At 39.0% G+C, this 21,064-nt stretch overlaps 13 protein-coding genes across 13 annotated transcripts; all 13 read right to left on the bottom strand.

Annotated features, from left to right (window-relative positions):
• Positions 1-362: 362 nt before the first annotated feature.
• Positions 363-1,613, bottom strand: TM35_000035220 (uncharacterized protein; the record flags this gene model as incomplete). Its single annotated transcript, XM_029022289.1, has 1 exon — positions 363-1,613. One exon carries the CDS (start codon positions 1,611-1,613, stop codon positions 363-365), a length of 1,251 nt encoding a protein of 416 aa, XP_028886835.1.
• A 353-nt stretch (positions 1,614-1,966) lies between these two features.
• Positions 1,967-2,581, bottom strand: TM35_000035210 (uncharacterized protein; the record flags this gene model as incomplete). Its single annotated transcript, XM_029022288.1, has 1 exon — positions 1,967-2,581. The coding sequence occupies one exon, from the start codon at positions 2,579-2,581 to the stop codon at positions 1,967-1,969; it is 615 nt and encodes a 204-aa protein (XP_028886834.1).
• A 255-nt stretch (positions 2,582-2,836) lies between these two features.
• Positions 2,837-5,530, bottom strand: TM35_000035200 (uncharacterized protein; the record flags this gene model as incomplete). The annotated part of the gene is made up of 1 exon (XM_029022287.1): positions 2,837-5,530. One exon carries the CDS (start codon positions 5,528-5,530, stop codon positions 2,837-2,839), a length of 2,694 nt encoding a protein of 897 aa, XP_028886833.1.
• A 224-nt stretch (positions 5,531-5,754) lies between these two features.
• On the bottom strand, positions 5,755-6,570 carry TM35_000035190 (uncharacterized protein; the record flags this gene model as incomplete). Its single annotated transcript, XM_029022286.1, has 1 exon — positions 5,755-6,570. The coding sequence occupies one exon, from the start codon at positions 6,568-6,570 to the stop codon at positions 5,755-5,757; it is 816 nt and encodes a 271-aa protein (XP_028886832.1).
• An 822-nt stretch (positions 6,571-7,392) lies between these two features.
• Positions 7,393-7,902, bottom strand: TM35_000035180 (uncharacterized protein; the record flags this gene model as incomplete). The annotated part of the gene is made up of 1 exon (XM_029022285.1): positions 7,393-7,902. One exon carries the CDS (start codon positions 7,900-7,902, stop codon positions 7,393-7,395), a length of 510 nt encoding a protein of 169 aa, XP_028886831.1.
• Positions 7,903-8,385: 483 nt separating this feature from the next.
• On the bottom strand, positions 8,386-10,425 carry TM35_000035170 (gamma-glutamylcysteine synthetase; the record flags this gene model as incomplete). The annotated part of the gene is made up of 1 exon (XM_029022284.1): positions 8,386-10,425. One exon carries the CDS (start codon positions 10,423-10,425, stop codon positions 8,386-8,388), a length of 2,040 nt encoding a protein of 679 aa, XP_028886830.1.
• A 354-nt stretch (positions 10,426-10,779) lies between these two features.
• Positions 10,780-12,576, bottom strand: TM35_000035160 (putative TPR-repeat protein; the record flags this gene model as incomplete). Its single annotated transcript, XM_029022283.1, has 1 exon — positions 10,780-12,576. The coding sequence occupies one exon, from the start codon at positions 12,574-12,576 to the stop codon at positions 10,780-10,782; it is 1,797 nt and encodes a 598-aa protein (XP_028886829.1).
• A 527-nt stretch (positions 12,577-13,103) lies between these two features.
• TM35_000035150 (putative mitochondrial paraflagellar rod component, putative (PFC16)) lies at positions 13,104-13,451 on the bottom strand (the record flags this gene model as incomplete). The annotated part of the gene is made up of 1 exon (XM_029022282.1): positions 13,104-13,451. One exon carries the CDS (start codon positions 13,449-13,451, stop codon positions 13,104-13,106), a length of 348 nt encoding a protein of 115 aa, XP_028886828.1.
• A 313-nt stretch (positions 13,452-13,764) lies between these two features.
• On the bottom strand, positions 13,765-14,547 carry TM35_000035140 (calmodulin; the record flags this gene model as incomplete). The annotated part of the gene is made up of 1 exon (XM_029022281.1): positions 13,765-14,547. One exon carries the CDS (start codon positions 14,545-14,547, stop codon positions 13,765-13,767), a length of 783 nt encoding a protein of 260 aa, XP_028886827.1.
• A 571-nt stretch (positions 14,548-15,118) lies between these two features.
• Positions 15,119-16,636, bottom strand: TM35_000035130 (membrane transporter protein; the record flags this gene model as incomplete). The annotated part of the gene is made up of 1 exon (XM_029022280.1): positions 15,119-16,636. The coding sequence occupies one exon, from the start codon at positions 16,634-16,636 to the stop codon at positions 15,119-15,121; it is 1,518 nt and encodes a 505-aa protein (XP_028886826.1).
• A 430-nt stretch (positions 16,637-17,066) lies between these two features.
• Positions 17,067-17,753, bottom strand: TM35_000035120 (uncharacterized protein; the record flags this gene model as incomplete). The annotated part of the gene is made up of 1 exon (XM_029022279.1): positions 17,067-17,753. One exon carries the CDS (start codon positions 17,751-17,753, stop codon positions 17,067-17,069), a length of 687 nt encoding a protein of 228 aa, XP_028886825.1.
• A 296-nt stretch (positions 17,754-18,049) lies between these two features.
• TM35_000035110 (putative to be involved in ER-Golgi transport) lies at positions 18,050-18,478 on the bottom strand (the record flags this gene model as incomplete). The annotated part of the gene is made up of 1 exon (XM_029022278.1): positions 18,050-18,478. One exon carries the CDS (start codon positions 18,476-18,478, stop codon positions 18,050-18,052), a length of 429 nt encoding a protein of 142 aa, XP_028886824.1.
• A 450-nt stretch (positions 18,479-18,928) lies between these two features.
• TM35_000035100 (nucleolar complex protein 2) lies at positions 18,929-20,863 on the bottom strand (the record flags this gene model as incomplete). Its single annotated transcript, XM_029022277.1, has 1 exon — positions 18,929-20,863. One exon carries the CDS (start codon positions 20,861-20,863, stop codon positions 18,929-18,931), a length of 1,935 nt encoding a protein of 644 aa, XP_028886823.1.
• Positions 20,864-21,064: the final 201 nt, after the last annotated feature.

Here is a 21,064-nt window from a genome sequence, read left to right as displayed (position 1 = left end):
AACAGATCCGCCCCAAACGGAGAGGTGGAAGGAGACACACCGTTCCCAGCACTTTTCTTGCAATTAGGAAAACACAGAACGGGTGGGGAGAAAAAAAAAAGATATATATATATATATATATATATATATATATATGTATACATATCGAAAAACAAATAAATCTTTCTTTGTAAAAACACCAGAAAAGAAACCCCCCACCCCACAATGACAAACACAAAGAAAGAAACAAAATAATAATAATAATAATCCTCCGGTCGGGACCACACCAGAAGCAGCTCACAATCATTTCTTTTTTTTTCCTTTGGGACCCTCAGAACTGACATTGCCTTAACTACCCAGAAATGAGAAAAAAGGAGATGGACTTAATCCTTCTCAGGAGATACAATAACTTTTCCTTCAACCTCTTCAAACAGAGAACAAGACGATCCCGTGTCGCTTCGCACCAGGGGCAGTTCCACAGCAGAAATATCGCATGTGTGGGAAAAAAGTGGTACATTCTTTCCCTTCAAAAAAAAATCAGCATCAGCAATAAAAATAGAGAAAAACACAGTATCCTCTATTTGTAAATTCCGACAACAAATCAGAAAATTTTCTAAAAATTTTTTTAATGGCAACAAACCACATTCCTTTTCCCATCGAATTTTCACAAAAGCAAAGGATAATAAAGCACCATAATCACCACACTTGTTACTGCGAATAAACTCCTCACAATCCTTTAAACATACTCCAATAAAGCTTTCTACTTCCTCCTTTTTTGAATTCAGAGAAGTTTTTTTCAGAATACGTTCTCGCGCATCCTCCTTTAATGCGCTAAGCTCCCGTAGAGTTGTTGCGAGCAACGATTTTTTTAAAACCTCTTCCCCAATATCACATGTAACACATTCATCTGTCAAATACTCTAACAAATGAAAAGAAGCAGTTATAGCTGAAAAATAACAATAAAGCATGATAGTTACAGGAAGTTTCTGCAATTTACACTCCTCCAAATATCGGGTGATTTTCTTTAAAGAGTAATGTTTTTCACCAGTACAGAATACAAGAGGGAGAAAACGTCTTTCTTCTGTTGAAATGAAACTGGAGAAATCTCTACTCTTCAATAAACGTAAAAAAGCAGTCAAATCTCCATAGAATGTTCCCACTTGGGAATCTACTAGTACTTCTCCCTGGGCAAGACTTTTCATAATTTTTCCCGCTCTACTATAGGCACCCCTAGCAATATATGACAACACCAACTCAAGTGATGCCATCTGGAACTCAACAGACACCTCTCCATACTGCAGTTTGGCTAATGAAACTGCCAACACGAAAGCCGGGGTAAGTGGGAGAAAATTACTAAATGTCATACTATTTGACCCTCTAATATGATTTACCGCAGCTACAATTTTTTCATATTTTTCCTCTGCACACATAGAGCTATCAGAAGCAATGGAATTGCACAAATGGGTATATTCTCTCTCCTTCTCCCATTGAAGCAATGATGAATTGCTACATCTAAGTTGAGTACCGCCCTTTGTCGTAACCCCACGACGCATCACTGTTTGAACAAAATCTAGCACTACCTTCTGGCGCAAAACTACCCCCAAAAGCGAGCTACGCTCTTCATAACTCAGCATTCCCCTTCCTAAACATTTTTACAGTAGACGAAAATTTATGGAGAAAAAACTAGAATTAAAAAAAAAAAAAAAGAATTCTCTTGATATATGAAGCAAACCTGAAGAAGAAGAAAAAAAAAAAAAGAAACATTGCGTCTCTTCCTCCCAGGAAGAGGGAGAATAATAATAAAAAAAGAAAAACAGAGAAAATGTGCATCTCTCTCATGTTACCATCCTTCACGAGGGAAGCGTAGCCAATTTTTTTTTTTTTTTTTTTTTTACTACCCTCTGAGTACCTAACGTTAACTTTAATTACCTAATATATATATTTTTTTTTTCCTTTTCGTATTTTTTTTCCTTTTTTGTTTGTTTGTTTATGCAGAGTCCGCAGCAGTTTGTGGTTGATGCTCAGCCGAATCCTGAAGATCACCACCTGTGTGTGAAGCAAGGTGTTCCTCATCTGCAGTACCGTTGCTCTCCTTTGCACGGGGTGCATGTCCTACTCGGCATTGAGCGCCATATTGACAAGGCCGTTTTCCGTCGTCTTCATGGAGAAAACGACACGCATCAACAAACTTGCAGCTTCCTTGCAAGTAAAAGCAACAGATTGTCTGTCTCTCCCACTGTCGTTGTGTTTCCAATGAACCACCAACAAAAGGCTTCTTTCGTCGTGCACGAAACCCAAATCCACCCCTTCCTCGGTCGCCAGCCGCGCCCGTATTGTACGCCCCACGTCCGTAGCAAGCAGCAACTCCGCGACCACCAGAGTAAAGGGCTCTTCCGCGGTTGACTTGCCCTGGCACAGGTCCCTGAAATCCCTGAAAAAGTGCCGGGTTGTAGGTCCCCTGCGAATACTGGGGGTAGTAGCCTCCCTGTGAGTACTGGGCAGGAGCAGGGTATTGCTGAGCGGCGTAGCCCGGATGGCTATAGGCATTGTAGCCACCGTACCCACGGTTCTGCACAATCTGTGGTTGACCAAACGGTTGCATGGTCTTACCCGAAAAAAAAAACAAATAGATGCTTATACAAGGAAAAAATATAAAAATGAAATAAAAAGAAAAAAAATAAACCAGAAAAAAAAATATGTCACAGAAGAGAGGTTGGAAAGGAGAAAAAAAAATAGGTAGAAAAGCCAAACATACGAATGCCCCCTTCAGAGAAAGTTTTTTTTTTTTTTTTTATTACCTTTTTCCAGTCCCACAGCTTATTTCCATAACCCATCATCATCGCGTACAATATCGTTATTATTTTGTGCACTCTATGCAAAGATGAGGTGAACCACAAATAGAGCAATCATCTGCAATCTGAAGTCCATTATCACAAGACGGACACAATAAAACATCTGTGGGAAAGTTACGACTATCACAGGATGAGCAAACCCATTCCACAAAACGTGCTCTACACTCATGTTTGTGGTAGGCACGTGATTCACCACAAAAGGTACAGTGGTTTGACCAGCTGTAATTCCAGTGACCACAGACTTGAGTTTTAGATTCCATGGTTGTTATTTTCACAGGAACCTCCCGATGACACCGCCAAACGAAAAAATCACCTGCTACAATATCTCCACGTGGAGCTCCACAGGATGAACAATTAAAACCACACTGCGGAGAAGGAAATTCGCAGCGACTACAGAGAAATGGATTTAACTCATTGTAACAAAGCAAAGCATTACAAAAAGTACAGTGATCCTTATTACCAGAAGTATCTGAACCAGTATACTCAACTCCACACTTATGACAGTGTCGTGGAAGAAATGGTGAGGAAAGAATATTACAATCACGTGGGTGAACATGTTTACAATGTTCACATGTTATCAAACGAAGCTTTTGAGAACCGATAACCACATAGTGTGAACCATGATTATTAGAGACTAATCCACATGAATTGCATGTATAACCCCCACGAATACATGAAAAGCACTGCTCACAACCAATACGACACGGATGATTTCGTGCACCACAACCACAAACCCATGGATTTAGTGGGAAAGTTATACATCCTACCTTACGCTTCGCAGGGCATCGCTGACATTTTGACCACGTCCACTGATTATACTCTTCACACGAATCGCAACGCCAGAGAATAGGTTGTTTGTCTTGGTTTGCAGTGTAACAATGTGGACAACAGATAGATTGCTGACTGTACAACTTTTTACAAAATGAGCATAACCTTAGTGTATATTGCTCTTTAGATACAGTTTCACATTTAGTACACACGTTAAGAGAAGGTACAACATCACCACATTTAGTACATAAATGAATATTCCTCTCTGCAGCTTCGCGCGTCCTTGGATTTACAGAACCACAGAGACATTTACTGTTTACCTCCATAGTTTTATGCTGTGCGCCACATGTAACACATGTCCAAGAAATATTGCATCTACGCAGACAAATTAAGCACTTTTTGGCTGAAGAAGGAAGGTTTGCACCACACCCACAGCACCACCAGAATTCAGCCTTTTTCACAACCTTAAAGTTTTCAAGTAAAAGACGAATAGCTGGATAATTGGCTAGATAAATTCCACTTAAACGCATAGAAGGAAAATAATCTTCTTCAAGATTTCTAATAAGATTCTGTACAAAAGGTGATGCCGCCTCCCCATGAATGGTCCAAATCTCACTTAAGATTGCAATAAGAGCATCTGTAATCCACAAAAAACTAACACTTGGATGTTCTTTCAAAAATTGGTAAAAGTTACGTAAAACGAGAGAAATCTCATCTAAAGTTAGAGAGCCGATAGAACTTACTAAATAACGAGTAAGCTGAGAAAAGGATGCTTTTTCCAACGTTATGGGGTGACCTAGAGAAGCAAAAACATGATAAGCCTCAAAGATCCGTGAGTAACTTTTTTCTTTTGGTTTTAATGTTACAGCAGCCTTGAAAAAAAGCACCCAAATAGAACGTAAATTTTCCACAACACTACCATGAAGTCGAAGAGCGAAGGAGGCGATGTCGACTATGATTATCCACAAGTAAGACGCATCCTCTTTTAAAGCACTTGCATCTACCAGACTACCCATGCAACGAAGAAGATATAAAAGAGGTAGTTTTGCCTCTAATTCTGGTATTACTGTAAGAAGTTTAGAGTGAAGTAATACAAGAGCTTCACCCTGGCATTGTCTCATGTAAATTCGACTCATTTTATTTAATAAAGGAGTCCAATGAACCGATAAAAAATCAAAGGATGATGATTGTATCTTATCAATGATATTGGTTAAAATAAGATTCATCTCATCAAAATGGAGAGGTGAAAAAAAATTATCATTAGATAAAAGACCATTCATAGAAGCATTAAAGAACTCGGGAGTAATTCCATCTTTAAACTTTTCCAATTCACAAGTAACGATACAAGTGAGGATAGATGGAGGCAAAGATCCAGAAAGCAAAATTTGTAGGATATGACAAGGAATGGGGAGTCTAAACTTTTTAAACTCTTCCATGAACTTTCCCTCGTCTACTGAAGAAGTTGAATCTATCAATGACACAACAAGTTTCATGTACATGGTACTAGTTCCACAAGAAGATGTTTGAAAAGGAACATTCTTAAGAACCTCTATTGCACGCCGTACACAATAATACCCATAAACAGATGTACCACTAAATAGACATGCCTCCCTCAGCTCAAGAGAGACATCCGTTGTATTTATTGCTAATAACAATAACGGCCACAAATCATCAGGTACGAGATTGGAGGACATTCCCCCTCGTAGGGCAAAAACAGCAAAAGGATAAAAACTATGGGATAAACCCATGATAGATATACTACTACTATTACTATTACTAGCCCGAGAAATCCCTCGCGAACCATCCAGTAACTCTCGCTCAAAAACCAAACGTTCCTCCGGTACGACCATTGTTTTTTCAAGTAGTGGAAAACGTCTCAAATGATTACGCAATAAGAGTCTCCTCTTCGAGACCCTATTCCATCGCCACATACTACTCTTCCCCTTTGATATTCCATCACAAAATTACCAAGAAGAAGGTAAAAAATAAAAATAAAAACAGAAATCACAGTTATCTCCACCAACACATGTCCTCAAAGTAGATAAACTTTTAATTTCTGAGCCAACCCACCTCACCCTCACACCCCCCCCAAAAAAAAAAAACAGTTATACACATAAAGTAAAGAAAAAAAAAAAAAAGAAGCAAAGAGTGACTTCTAGGTGAAGAGGTTTTTACTTTTTTCATTTAAAAGCCTCAGATTATCCTGTGCCTCTCTTGTATTATAATCTGTTGAAAGCACCTCGATAATATACGGATCAAATGCACTGGAAGCTCTATCCTCACCATATTCTTCGACACTCAATCTATTACAAGTTCCAGAATCAATAAATTTCAACAAATGACACATTGAGGGAAATACCCCCGCTATAACAGCAGCTCTACGATCAGAAACATGTGATATCTCTACAAGCATATCAAGGTAAAGAGCGTGAAAATCGGTGGGGTCACATTTGCGCCTTCCATCTGTGCGAGCAAGTGGGTCACACTCTGTTTGTTGTCTGCAAGCCTTGAATCCGTGAGACACAACAATATCAGCTGCTCGTTCGAGAAAAGGAGCAAAGTCAAATCCAACTAAAAAAGAAGAAAGGGAACTCTCAGCACAGAGTTGCGCCACACCTTCCCAAAAACGCGACTGTCTGGGTCCAGTTGGATGATCAAGCATGACTACATATAGGGGACAACCCATGGCTTGATACATGGCATTAAAATAGTCACGGGCACAATCCTGGCGTAGTAGTAATAGAAAATCACTGCAATTAATAAAATACAAAACCAAATACGGTTTCTCGTTTTTTTTCACAATCACACTACTTGAAACCACATTGTGTTCTTCTCTAACACCGAAAGTCTGGCCTCCACTGCGCTCTAGACTTACTGCACGGGAGACGGCGCAAAACAAACCTTCACAAGCATAATCAATAATTACTTCAACACTCATAAAAGGAACCCAGTCTAACCATATTTGACCCATAAGAAATAATAAAAAAAAAATGAGAAGGAAACCAAAAAAAAAAATAGTAACAATAAGAGAGAAATACAGATCCAAATCCACCACACCCCATCAGCAAATATACACCTATACATACATATATCAGCAAAATGTGCTGAAATTTATTAATCAGATACCACAAACAAAAAAACTCCTCTAGACTCCTTTGCATTCTCTTTGTTTTCACTCAAAGCAAACAAACAAGAACAAAAAAGGGACACATGATCAAAATGTCTGGAAATACAAAAACAACGAAACGTTTTGTTCCCCATATCAGACTACTGTGGACGAGCAAACCAAACAACAGCAGGATGAAAATAAGGTACCAGCACGATATTAATGACAAATTAGATGCGCCCGTTTATGAATCACTTGTGCTTCAACAACAACAACAACAAAAAAAAAAAAAAACACGGCACTCAGTGAGAGTGGACATAGTCAGAAGAGTAGGTCCAATGACTGCGCATTATTCCGTTCATACGTCAAGAAACCATTCTTAAAAAAGAAAGACGCATACAAGAAAAGGACTGCGTTCAACACAAAGCACTAAAAGAAGTCCTCACATATCAAGGTATAAAAACAATATGAGAATACCACTAGGGAGAGACGTACACACTCACAGACAATATATATATATATATATATATAAAAAGAAAGATGCTGAAAAGAGAAACCGTGTACAGAAAATAAAAACTATATATGAAAAGAAACACATACCAAGAGAGAAATTGATAGAGTCCTACTGCATGCATAATACAACCCAAATCCGTCCATTTGATGGTGGTAAAAACCAGGTTAATCCTCTCACTCAATATTATTACTATCGTCCAGAATATTGACTGCTTGTATTGCATCTGCTTCTGTTAGTCCTGTAAATGCATTTGTAACTATAGCATGACGAGCAAAGAAAGCACGATTAGGAGCACCAGCCGGTAGATTAATATCATCCAGGGCCACAAAGTTAACTATATTATATCGATCCTTATTAGCCTCTACCCATGATAATATTTCTACTGATCGTGGTTTACCAGAATAATATGGAGTACAGGCAATAAATGTAGGCATGTTGTGGTTGACTAAGTGTCTAGATACTTCACCACGTCCAAATTCCGTCATTCGCCATGAAGAGCTCAGTACTATCTTTGCACCTGTTTCAGTGATTATGTGTCGAAGAAAGGACATTTGCTTCGGGGCGAACAGTTGCCCACCAAAAGGGGAAATAACACCATCACAGTCAAGAAAAACTATTTTGGTGCCAGACCCTGGTACCTTGTTCACAACCTTCGCATCTTTTGTGCTTCTATCACGGTTCATCGCCCACTAGAAGAAAAAAAAGAAAAGAAAAGAAAGCAAAAAAGAAAAAAAAAGAAGGAGAAACACTACAGAAGAAGAAAAAAAAAAAAAAAGAATTCTTTTCTTTATTCGTTTTTAATCTCATTATTTAACTACATTAAATATCGTTTACAATAGATTAAAATAAAATAAAAAAGAAGAATTAACGCTCAAAACACCCCCGTCAGTTTTCTGACTGTATTTTTTTTTTCTTTTTTTTTTTTTTTTTTTTTTTTCTTCTTTACGCTAGTCTTCCAATAAAAAAAAAAAAAAAAAATGAAAAAAGGGTCGATGGGAAGACGAGATGACATCAACGAAGAGACAGAAAAAAAGAAAAAAAACCTACCATAATTTGGATGAAATAACAAATGTTTATGTAGGTGAATAAAGCTACGCATATGCACACCGAGCAGTTTTCCTCCATGTTGATGTATCTATAAGATTATTTTGATCCCTTAGAAAGGTTCACTCACGGGGTCTCTTAGTTCTAATCTTATTCAAGGGGAGAAAATGCTCGTCTGTAACTTCGCCCGTGGCAAGTTTATGAACATGTAGCACAAGATCATGCGCAATCTGTTCGTTAATACGTGAATCCTGCTTATAATCCGGGTGTTTCATTATATACTCTCTCAGATATTGTGCTGCCGTGGGTATCTCACCTGAAGCACGCATTGAAATAAAACGAAGATAACCCTCAATGATGGAGTTGTGTATATTCTCCTCTTCCATGTAACGACGTACAAGAGGAATCAAGCCATAGTATTCACCCTTTTTCCCATTAAACACCTCATTGACGGTGAACCTGCCATTTTCACTACTGTCACTAGAGATGGTGCCTGCAAAGATGTCACGTCGCATAACATACTTTTGACTACAAGGATTTATATTATGAGCATGACCAATGTTTTCGTCCACTATACTCATTTTTGTGTAAAATTTGGCATTATATCTTATAATGGCCTGAGTAAGAAGAACTACGAAAACTGAAAAAGCAGCATTTTCAAATGGTGTTGGCATTACATCCATTACACGAAACTCTACACGCCATCCAAAGTCACCTTCAAGGGGCGGAGGTTTCAACCTTACAGACTGCCAGTTAGTACTCTGAATATTTTCAAAGTGTTCAGTATGCGTAGTGTCATCAATGTCAATCATTTGATCATACATCACAAGAGGATCACGGATAAAAAGATGAGCTATATGTTTTGCTAAACGAGCATCTATACCAGATTCCGTGAGAGTTTTATAATAAACATCATTTATAGTAAACTCTTCATCATTGAATTCCTCTAAATTTGGTGTGATAGGACTTACAAAAACAGACACAGAATCATACCGTGATTTAATAATTTGTGGTACTTCTTCACGCCTACGATCATCAACTGAAGCTGCAATGGTTAACCATCTAACATCCGAGTCGCATAACATACCTTTCTGAAATGGAGTAGACGAACTTAGAGCGAGAAATAAGGGACATAAAATCGCTAACTGGTCATATATATGACGTGCTTGGTATTCATTTGCTAATTGCATAGTAACCTGTAGGCAGCAGCTACCCATACCAAATGCCATACAATCCATATAAATACATGGATGACTTACTGAAGGAATAGGGCAAGGACATGCCTCATAGCGTCGTTTTACAAGTTCCGCTTGGGTATTTTTAAAGTACTGTGCATAATAATAATGTGTAGCGGGAGTGTAAAGATGCGTCATTGCTTCTTCTGTAGAGTGGTTAGATTCCATTTGAGGTAAATTTATCTCATTCTCAAAACCAAATTTTTTACTTTTGGTTTTCTTTTCTTCCAATACACCACAATCAATTTCTAAATTCTGTGGTCTACGGTCTATATTTAAACGATGGTCCACCGCGTTGTTAAGGGTATTTTTATCAATATATAAAGGTACTTGAATACATACCTTACGTCCTCGTCGAAGACGAATATTTCTTGTAAGATTTGTGAACCGTGGGTGTGATGCGTTGATGCACACATCCGGTACGAACAATGAATGAGAAAAGGGTGTTTCTGTACTCTCGGACGTGGTGAATTGGCCAACTCCCATCAGTGGAAAGGTAACCAACGTGGTGGCGAAGTTGTTATCCCCAGCTTTACTGTCCAAGAGTTGATACCGTCGTCGTATATTACTCTCTACCGAACACAATGAATTTACATCCAATGAGTACGGGTGTCCAGGAACACTTTCTACCATAAAGCTTCCATACTCCGGCCGCCATCCTGCGTTCTCAGTATCACCCATTTGGATAAGTTGTTTCAATACATCGGCAGCGTTTAATGAGAGTCGCACCTTTTTTCCCTCCAATCGTATTAACTGATGTTCAATCTCTTCACCCCATAAGAAAGGGTAATCCGCATTTTTCTCCCTGTGTTTTTGATGCATCGTAAGAAACTGTTTTATACCATGCTCCGAAACGTGTGGAATAGCACGTTCATTCTCATCTGTTCCCCACTGCATGGGTGCACCTCCTGTAGTTAAAAGACCCATCAGTCCCACTACTTATCTCTTCGTGGTCGTTAAAGATTTGGGTGCCAACTGGCTTAATACACCCGTTTAAACTCTTTTGATATGAACTCCTCGTCCGTGTCAACAGTACGTAAATACTGGCATATGTACACATATGTGGGGAACGGCAAGCAAGCAAAGAAGGAGAAAAAAAAAAAATGCAAAAATAAAAATAACATGCTTCACATTCTCCAAAAATTAAAAACACATTCAAAATCATACAAACAAACATATATACATAAACACAAAGAAGAAGAAAAACATATAAAAAAAAAACAATGTACACAAACACGAATAAAGATAATAATAATAATAATAATAATAAAATCATTTACCCTAGTGGAAAACAATAGACATGAGTTCATCATAGGCAGCCTTAACTCTCTTAAACTTTTCCTCTGCCTCTTTTCGTTGTTGTTCTGAAGCTCCACACCACTTGTCTGGATGCCACCGCATTGCCAGAGCACGGTAGCTCTTTGTCACACGTTCTGCACCAGCGCCAACAGGGAGAGAGAGATGTGCATACAACTCCGCTACAACCCGAGAAGAAGAGTTCTTCTCTTTTTCACCTTTTCGTCCATCCTCATGGCCTTTATCAGTCTGAGATCCGTCAAATCCTGATTTATTCCTGTCATGTGTCTTAAAACCTTCTTCATGTGCCTTATGTTGTTGTTCTTCTTGTTGTCGTTTTCGTCGTTGAAATTCCCTCTGTCGATCACATAGCCGTCGCCAAACCACAGCAGCTTCTACTGTGTGCTGCTCCTTTAGTGAGAGCTCAGCACTTCGAACTGCATCAGACCAACGAGAAAGTTTTTCTTCAGACATTGCTTTAATAAGATAAAGCTGAGCACGCTCACTTTTACTTGTACTACTATTTAGAGCAGATTCAATATCATCTATGCATTCATAAAGATGTTTGATCTCGTAAAATGCATGAGCTCGTTTCGCCAAAAGTGTAGCACGAAAACGATCTCCAATAAATGGTCTATTTATTCCTGTGCTGCACAAATCAATGAGACCCATCCAATCCTTGCTAGAGAACAAGCTATCCACATCTTGAGAGAGATTTATACATTGCATTATTCGGTGAGTGGCCTGTCGAAATCGAAGTATGTATTCTGCTGGAACAGTTACGTCAAACAATGGCAAAACCGCATTCAGCTCTTCCCTAGTGGCACTTTCCAGAAAACAAAGTTGTGCACGCCAGTACAAGAGTTCTGGAAAATCAACATATTGTTTAAGACATCTTTCAGCGTACAGTAAAGCTACTTGGTTACCTTCCTCAATAGCAAGTAATTGTACCTTCAGTGACTGAAGAGTGGCACACGGCACACGCATTAGCAAATCATTTAAGTATTTTAAAGCTTCTGCATGTTCATTTCGATCAAAGAAAGAAATATATAGCTCATAGAGAGAAACTTGATTTAATTCCTCTTCAAATGTATACTTACTTGTTTTTCTGTACTTATCAATAATTTCTCGTGCTTCTGAACATCTACCAGTGCAAATATAAGATCGCACCGCCCGTCGGACACCAAGAATGTACTGGTTGTCCAATTCACAACAACGCATTGCATCACGAAGAGATAGTTTAAAATTTTCTATACGTAAGTAGCACGCAGCACGGTTTCCTATTAATGCAGCACTCAACATATTTGGAAGACACGAATTAATCACCTCTGTAAAAGCTTCAGCAGCGACATTAAAATTTCCCTTCTGATAAGCCTCGGTTGCTACTTGACATTTCCGTCGTCGTGCATCGTCCAGAGGCGCAGAATACATGGCCGGATCAATTGCAAAGAGATCTTGCGTTTCATTTGGAAAAGAAGAAGTATCACCAAAGTTGGAACATCTACACTGAGCTGGGGAAGAAGCAGCTATAACAGCGTTAATGTCTTCTAATTGTTGTGTAAGGGAAAAAAACTCATCATCGGTGAGAAGTTTTACTTTAACGCTAGACACAGTGTCACTACGCGAAGGATTAAGTGATTGCTTCTGAAACGCATTGCCTGCCAGTTTTTGACAACGCCATTCATCCACAGCTGCAGCCCAAATGTTACAAATTGATGCATCAAGAAAGCGTACTGCACGGTCATCGTTTGCTAATAATACCTTTGCTGGGTAATTCAACATTCTCTTCACAGGAGAGAAAGAAAGAGGGAAGGGGTACTCTCCTGCAGAGAAATAATGCCTTAGATTAATTACAAAAAAAAAATAAAAAAATAAAAAAAGTAAAAAAAAAAAAAATAAAGATACAAGCCCACAGAAAAACAAAAATAGAGAAAGATAGAAAGAAAAAGGTATATAGATATGGATGCATAAACACATTTATAAAAATAACAACACATCATAAGATGATGTCATTATTTTTTTTTTTTTCTCCGTGTTTAAGAGGGATATCATAAATATAGGATATACCCCCTCTGAAAATGCGCAGGTTATAGCTCAGAATAATACATTGTGATCTCTTTCTCATTGAATCAAATTAAGAGCAACCAGTCGCTGTCTTTCTTTTCTTTTTTTTTTTACTTCTTCTGCTGGGTTCTCTTTTCAGAAAAGTTTCAAAGAATAAGAAACAAGCACACCCCCAGAGGGCTAAAAATAACATACATCTTTCATGTCTCACATTTCATACAAGTGACATCTCAATCCTCTTCTGCCTATGCACGGACAAAGAAGAGTTTATGTGTAACCTTTTCAAAATCGTGATTAAGAGCGTTACAACCGCACAATCTCCACCCACCTTCCTCTTCAATTGCATCAAGAAGCGCAATGAAGAGTTGTGACTGTCCAATATCTTCACTGGCAAACTGTGTATGCAGTTCACCATACCAGTGCGGTGGTTCCTCGCGTCGTACAAAACCGAAAGGAACCTTACCAGTGTTTGTAGTAGTACACGACCCTGGCAACACCTCGTTAAGTTTCTCAATGGTACTCTCCTTTACGGGTCCAATGATGGAAATACTGGGTGGATTGCATGTGACGTTGATGATCAAAATCTTCTCCATCACGTTTTTCTTATCAGTTTTTTTTTTTGTTTATTGTATATACCTGTTTACTCCTTATTTCTTTTTTTTTTCTGTGAAGGGATATAATCTCTAGCGCCAATACCATCATCATCATCAAATAGAAAAGAAAGAAAGAGCAAAAAAAAAAAAAAAACAAGAAAAGCAAAGAGGGAAAAAGAAAAGTATGGAGAGTAAACCTCAAGTGCAAAGAAACCGAGGAAAAGAAAAAGGAGAAAAAGGGAGCAAGAACCTAAAACATATATACAATATAAAACTACAGAAAAAAAAAACTGGCACCAAGTCTTGTACATTGTCAAAGCAAAGGTAAAGAATCATCACTTGTTGCCTTCGCTGCTGCTGCTTCTTGCTGTCGTCGTCTTTCCATCTCTTCTAAGGCCTCACGCTCCAGTTCTTCTTTTGTAGGTTGAACATATGTTCCTTGCATACGTGCTGCAATTTCTGCTAGACTACATTTTTGAGGGAGAAGTGATCGTAGCTGCTGCGCCTCTGCCGGGTTTAACACACTCTCACCATTTGTTGTGACAATTCGAATCAAATCATCTATTGACATTTCGCCAGTATTTTCCTTATCAAAAACTTTCAACGCCGCCCATACATCTTTTTGCTCTGTTGCAGCATCTCGGTAAATTTCTTCTGCACATGATATAAAAATATTCCAATCAATGTTTTTGATTTCCTCCACTGGTACTATCTTCACAGGCTGTTGAGGTGCCTGTCCTTCTGCTGCTTGCACTTCTAGTGCCCGCTCCACGACAGACTTGCGTGGTTTCCTCTGCACAAACGCGGAGGAGGCGCGTCGCTTCTCCCGCATCTCCTCGCGGCGGCGCTCCTTCTCGCGCTTGAGCTCCTCCTCGCGGCGCCACTGTTCGAGCCGCAGAATGGGGTCGGCCATGCGGGCGCGGAGGTGGTCCATGTCGTCCTGCGTGGGGTTCATGCCCATCCCGCGCAGCAGCGTCATGCAGTCGAGGAAGGACACGAGCTTCTCCTTGTTCTCCAGCATGGCGAAGATGGTCTCCGCCTCGTTGTACACTTCGCTCGTCAGCACAGACGGGGGCCGGCGCGTGCGCTCCTCCATCGTGGCCCCAACTGCTTCTCTTTCACCGCTAACACACAAAACAAAAGTAACATAAAATAAAAAAGGGATCCACAGGAATCATACATACACACATATATACACTCAGACATACATTCACACACGTACACTGGAAATAAATCAAAAAAGAAAAAAAAAAAAAAACACAATGACAGATTCAACACATTATTAATAGTTATAGGGAAATTAAATAGTACCCACATACGTTCTTTTTGTGGTTTACCTTTTCTCTTCCCTCAACCCCTCAACCATCGACTAGGAAAGAATGAATTTACCCTCGACACATAAAATCTTATACAATAAAGAAAAAAAAACCAGTAGAGTAACAACTGACGTTCATTACTACTATTAATATATAAATATATACACTAACGTGTAGAAACATGCGTATATAAAGAAAATACCTATTACCTATATATTCACATGCACTTTAATGTTCAGGATCCTTTCTCCTCCATTTCGTAATATATAGACGCATTAAGATTATTTATGTTCTATCCGGTGTCATCGAAAATATGGGGATACTCCTTAACAATACTACTAACCCTTTATACTACAATACTGACATCATCTCTCCCTCCCTCACCGATGAGCTGTCAAAATCTCCTTCATCGCTACCGCTAATGTTGGCTTCCTCCACCATAACGAATTGATGTACAGCGGACTTTCTTTTAGCTTCTATTGCCAATTTATGCCAATCCCATTGTAACATCATAAAATACAATAAAGGAATTTCAAATAGGAATCCAGTAAGAAGACCACCAATGACACCCTTCACCCCCCAGTCAAAGACAAATACATATAAAGCAGAAGATGGCATTCCAACAAGCCATAGTGTTAAAACAACTGCACGTGCTGCCTGTTCAGGTTTACCAGCTCCACGAAACACGCCTTGCAAGCAAAACTGAAGAGAATCCCCCACATGTGCTAAAATCACAAGTGGCATGGTGGACTCAACTGCGCTAACCAATTCAGGAACGTTTGTGTACAGTTGAGCAATGTGACTACCAAAATAAGCCATAGTTAGAGCAGTTAATGCTCCCAGTATGATATCACATACAAGTATAAATTTTGCGTATTGTTGAGCATAAATAGGTCTTCCACCTCCCAAAGCATTACCAACAATGACGCTAGCTGATACACTAAGTCCCAGTGCCACAGAAAACATCATAGATACAATATTCATTGCAACACCAAAAACTGCTAGTGCAAGAGAAGAAATAGCAGCGGCAAAGAAAGATTGAATTTCAAATGCCCACCACTCTGCGCAAACTGCCACTAGTGACGGTATTCCTACCTTCATAAAGTTAATCCAACCCTCCTTTTGATACAACGCCGGTGATGGCCAACGAGCTTCACGGACAACCACCTTGGGATGAAATAGACAAAATAAAATATTAGTAAAGGCAGAAAATGCCACAGTAAATGTTAATGATAAAGCTGCCCCTTCAATTCCCATTGGAGTTAAATAGTAATTTGCTATAGGTGAAGTTAGTGCAGCCACACCATTGGCACAGGCCACAATTTCAGGAAGTCTCTGAGCAAACAATATTTTATTGATGGTTCCAGTTATAATTTGTGAAAGTAAATAAAGTGAACAATTCGCCAGGAACCTGGAACTTCCCTCACCTACAGTGCTTCCGAAAATATACACCATTATACCATTACTGTTTAGAAAAATGAAACTCATAATTATCCAGAATAAAAAATTTATGATAAGAGCTCGTTGTAGTGTTTCTCCAATCACAGGTGAACGCGGATTTTGTCCAAAAGCCTGTGAACATATAGTATCAATTGCAGAACCTAATCCACTAACAATCGACATAGCCATTACATTAAAAACAAGAAGACCAGCGCTGTATTGTGACATACCATCAACTCCAAGATTATTACCAACAAACACCATCGTAATCATCTGTGAAGACATCCATAAAACACTACTAAGGTCTGTTAACAGCACTATTTTTACTGTTTCTCGAAGAAGTTCATAAAGAGAGGCCTTACCATCAAGTGTTTCAAGTGGAAACTCGTTATCTTCTCTTAAAGATTCCTTGCCTATGTTTGGCTGCATTCTTTCTTACTTACTCCTTTCCTTCCTTTATGGATATTTATCAGTCATGTAGAACACAACATAACGCAAAAAAAAAAAAAAAACACGAACATCATTCGGTAACACAGAAAATAAATAAATAAATAAATTAATAAATAAATAAATAAATAAATAAATATATATATATATATATTTAAGATGATAAGATTTTCAACGTATTCTCTACAATACTAAATAAAAGTTATCTTTTCCTTTCCTTTTCATATACATCATCAATAACATCTGATTCCCTCACCCACACACACAATCTATCATCTTGGGTTTTCTCTCTCTCTCTCTCTCTCTCCTTTTCTTTTTCTTATCCCTGTGAAGTCCTTTCTTGCTTCCTCAAAATTGCATTTACATGGATATGCACAACCAGGTCGAAAAAGTACAGGAGAGTAATAACTCACTATGCTACAGAGCCCAATAACAAAGATACAGCAAGACTAGCCTTGGCATCGTTTACAGTACTCAAAACCTCTTCTAATGGCAATGGAATTAGTGAGGTATCTACATTTTCAGGAGGATTTTGAAGCTCTTGAAGTACTTCAGGAGATAATGTTGCGTTGACAGAGCACACCTTGTACGGTGCTGTACCCTCGTTACCCAAAGTATATCTGGATGGACTCAATGCATAAGCCTGGCGGAGGTCAAACCCTAGTGCAGCAAGATGTTCGTCACTCGGTCCTGTAAAAACATTTTCTTCTGTTTCCGTACCACACATAGCTTCTAGTGTGTATTTACATCCAGCAGATACACGGCGTTGACGAACAAGAAGAGCATACCTTGTGTCGTTTACAACAGCAACAGGAAAAAGAATAACAGGAGAATTGTCATGAAGATCAACTGTTTGAATAACTTTTCCACTTTGTGTTTCACACTCAACATCCATGATTACACCAACAACGCGTTGTGCTATACGCCGTATGTTTCGTATCTCAAAGGCAGATGGTACTGGTCCAGACTTGGCACAGGTCTCCACGTAGTTACAGAAAGGAGGATAACCAGCAACTGCTCTTACACTATCCTCACCATCATCACGATAAGTCTTGTGGGTTGTAAGCAATGCTGCTCTCTCACCTATCAACACCTCCATCCCTTATCAAGTAACTTTAGTGTTTCAAAAGAAAAAAAAAAATAGATCACAGAAAAAACAACCCCCACCAAAAAAAAAATATATATATATATATATATATATATATGTATATATATACGTAGAACAGTTCGTGAAGACCAACAAATCATGTTTTTTTATCGTTTATTAAACATTTGTATACGCACTGCAATAACTCTTTTACTTTTCTGTTGTTGTTTTTTCTTCTTCTTATTCATTTCTTTTTCATTCCTTCACCAAAACTCAACACAGAAAGGAGTACCCTCTCTAACGCTAAATTAAACATTTCGACTGCGGTGGCCATGCAACCCCAAACACGCGAGAAGCCGCTGAACTGGTGATGAAAGCATAACAGGGCCCAAGAATGGTACCGATTCTAACACGCGGGCTATCATTGGGAAAAAATTACCAAAGAGGTTTAGGGCACCAAATCCTTGAATAATAAGGCCGGTAAAACAGAAACCTGCAATAATAAGAAGAATTCCTACGAAAAAACACCCAGAGGCACGACGACGAGCAAGAAAAAAGGCTTTAAACCTCTTTGGACCCATCACTAACGCAACACCAGCCACAAAAAGAATATTTCCCATTGTCAGAAGGACACTGTCCAGTAGCATAATAATGCCTAGAAAGGTAAAGAATGCCCCCAGTCCAGTAAGGGCAACACCAATTTTTGTGGAGTCATTCCAGTTGTACAGGGAATCCATCCAGAAACTTGAATCCTAATGCTCCCTTCCTCAATCACCCAATCCAACAGAGGCTCAAACACACAGAGAAGCACACACAAAAGTTGTGAGACCACGTAGGATTAGTAAAAGTAAGAGGAAAAAAAAAAAACTTGAAGAGAAGTATATATATTTTTTTTAATAGAAAAAAGTAAATATAGTAAAGGAATAAAGTCAAAATAGAAAAAAAAAACATGTTCAGAAGGAAAGAAAAAGAAAAAATAAAATAGAGTGTGTTAGTGATACAGATTCAAACCTTGTATCTTCTTCTCTTTATACGGGGCATTATAATTCGACTCTCTCTTTCCTTCTCTTATACACACATACACACATAAATACAAACGTATGTATAAATGTATGCTTGTGTGTCCATATTTTCTTTCCTTTTTTCAGGGGTTATTTACCTCTTTTTTTTTCTTTCTTTTTTTTTTTTTACACGTCATCATCACGTCTGTGACGCTTACGATTCTTTTTATCTTTTTCTTTATTCACGGTAGCCTCCAGTGTGGCACGTCCCACGCCATCGACATTCCTTTGCTTGGCGGCAAAGGCTTGCATACGCTGCTGTCGGAGAGTTTGGTGATATGATGAGAGTGGATTACCGGCATTTTTAAGCTCATCTTCCAATTGTTTCATACCCGCCAAATCGCATGGTCCATTACCCGCCTGATCTCGACGTGCTATGATTTTCTGACTTGTCGTCTGAATGTTGCGAAGAAGCGTGCTTAACTGTGAGTGGATCTTTGGTACCTTGACTTCACCACGTAACCGCTTAAGTGTTGCCTCAACTGCCCAAAAGGCCTCTGGAAAGCCAAGAGTGTGACTGTGTGTTGCCAGGTGTTCTGTGAGAAGATAAAGACACTCACTCCACATATCTCGGTGATAACTTGCAATCCTTGCCTGAGACTTTTTCACACGAATAGTGAAACGCAGATCTACAGACTCAACTTTCTCAGCGGATCCATTTGAATGATGATCAAGGGTAAGACTAGATGAGGTCAGAATACGAAGTAGATAAGGTGCTACAGGAATAAAAACACCATCAGCACGAATAGAAATGTGATTGAGAACTTCAATAATCTGTAAGTGCATAGGGAACATACGAGGAGAAGAAAATAAATCCATAAGGCCAGTTGAAATTTGAACCACAGGGTGAATCAAGGGTCCTAACTGTGCTGCTTCAGAATACTTGGAAACCACAGCGCCCCACGTGCGTAGTGCGTTAAGATATTGCCAGTTAACTACAGCCCGTACATTGCTCTGCGTCTGTTGTTGTAAGGCAGCGCGAAGATAAATAGCTAACTGACGCAAGTATACAAATGTATGTTGATACGCGGCTTCCATATCTGTACCATAGAGATCCACAACACAGTTCATAAGAAAAGCTATCAAAGGAGCGTTTCGAATGTTGTAGTTATGGGCTGTACGCACAAGCGTGAGAAACATACCCTTAAATGCGGTAGACTGATACATAGATCGGGTTCCCGTGGCACGTGTGGCAATAGCGCGAACAACAACATATGCTGCAATTCGTACTGACTCTTCATCTGCGGAACAAAGAGAAAGAGCAGTCTTGAGAACAACTTTTGTTATTCCCTTCATGTAGTGAAGCACTGGTACAAAAGGGGTCAAAGCATGAAGTAGACCTGCAGTCAAAACGGCATCTGAACTACTTTCACTCACACTAACCATGAGGGAAAGTAAAAGGCGTCGCATGAGAAAACGTGTTTTGTGAGATTTAAATGATCCTTTACCAGTGATGACGCTACTCAGGTTGGAGCCAACAAAACGCGCAACACGAAGCATAGATTCCTTTACTAGTGATGGTTCCTCAAACTTTCGTGTGGCACTTGCCTTTGGGTTTTCCTTCACTGCATATCCCAATTCACGAACGGCGCTCACATAGATATCAATACAAGCCTCAATTTTTTTTCCTTTAATTAGGCGATCGAGTTCTTCACGTGTAACTCGTAATACTGCAGTTTCCTTGGTGTCGTTTCCACTAGCATCATCATTGCCATCATCATCATCATCATTCAGTTGTTCCTCATCGTCAACTTCTGTTTCAGCATCACTTCCCTCATCATCCCCAACAATATCAATATCTTCTTTTCCAAACTGTAAAAGTGTAGGGTCCTCATCCTCCAGATAGGAGTAAAATTCTGGATCTGTATCCTTTAGTCTCTCCAATTGTTCCTGATGTTCCCGTTCTTCACGTTGTGCCTCCTTTACCTCACGAACCTTTTTCTTCTCAATACGCTCCAATTTTTCCTTCTTCGCCTTGGCACCTTTACGGCGATTTTCAATCACTGTCGCCAGGTGTTTTTTGGCAAACTTTTTAAACGATTTCTTATCCTTCGTGGCCATCTTTATTTATTCTTTTTTTTTTTCACGTTTATGTATTACGTCTCTAACAAAGCAGCAGCCACACTCCTTCCTTTCCCTTCCTTTTACCCAATATCAAGTAGCACAATGCATAGGCATGCGAAAAAAAAAAAGGGAAAACACTCAAAAAAAAGGTATAACAGCAGTATATATATATATATATATATATATATATATATATAT

This window comes from Trypanosoma theileri (assembly GCF_002087225.1).
Source record: "Trypanosoma theileri isolate Edinburgh chromosome Unknown TM35_Tth_3_V1, whole genome shotgun sequence".
NCBI classification, from domain to species: Eukaryota; Euglenozoa; class Kinetoplastea; order Trypanosomatida; family Trypanosomatidae; genus Trypanosoma; species Trypanosoma theileri.
This window is presented reverse-complemented; position numbering and strand designations above follow the sequence as displayed.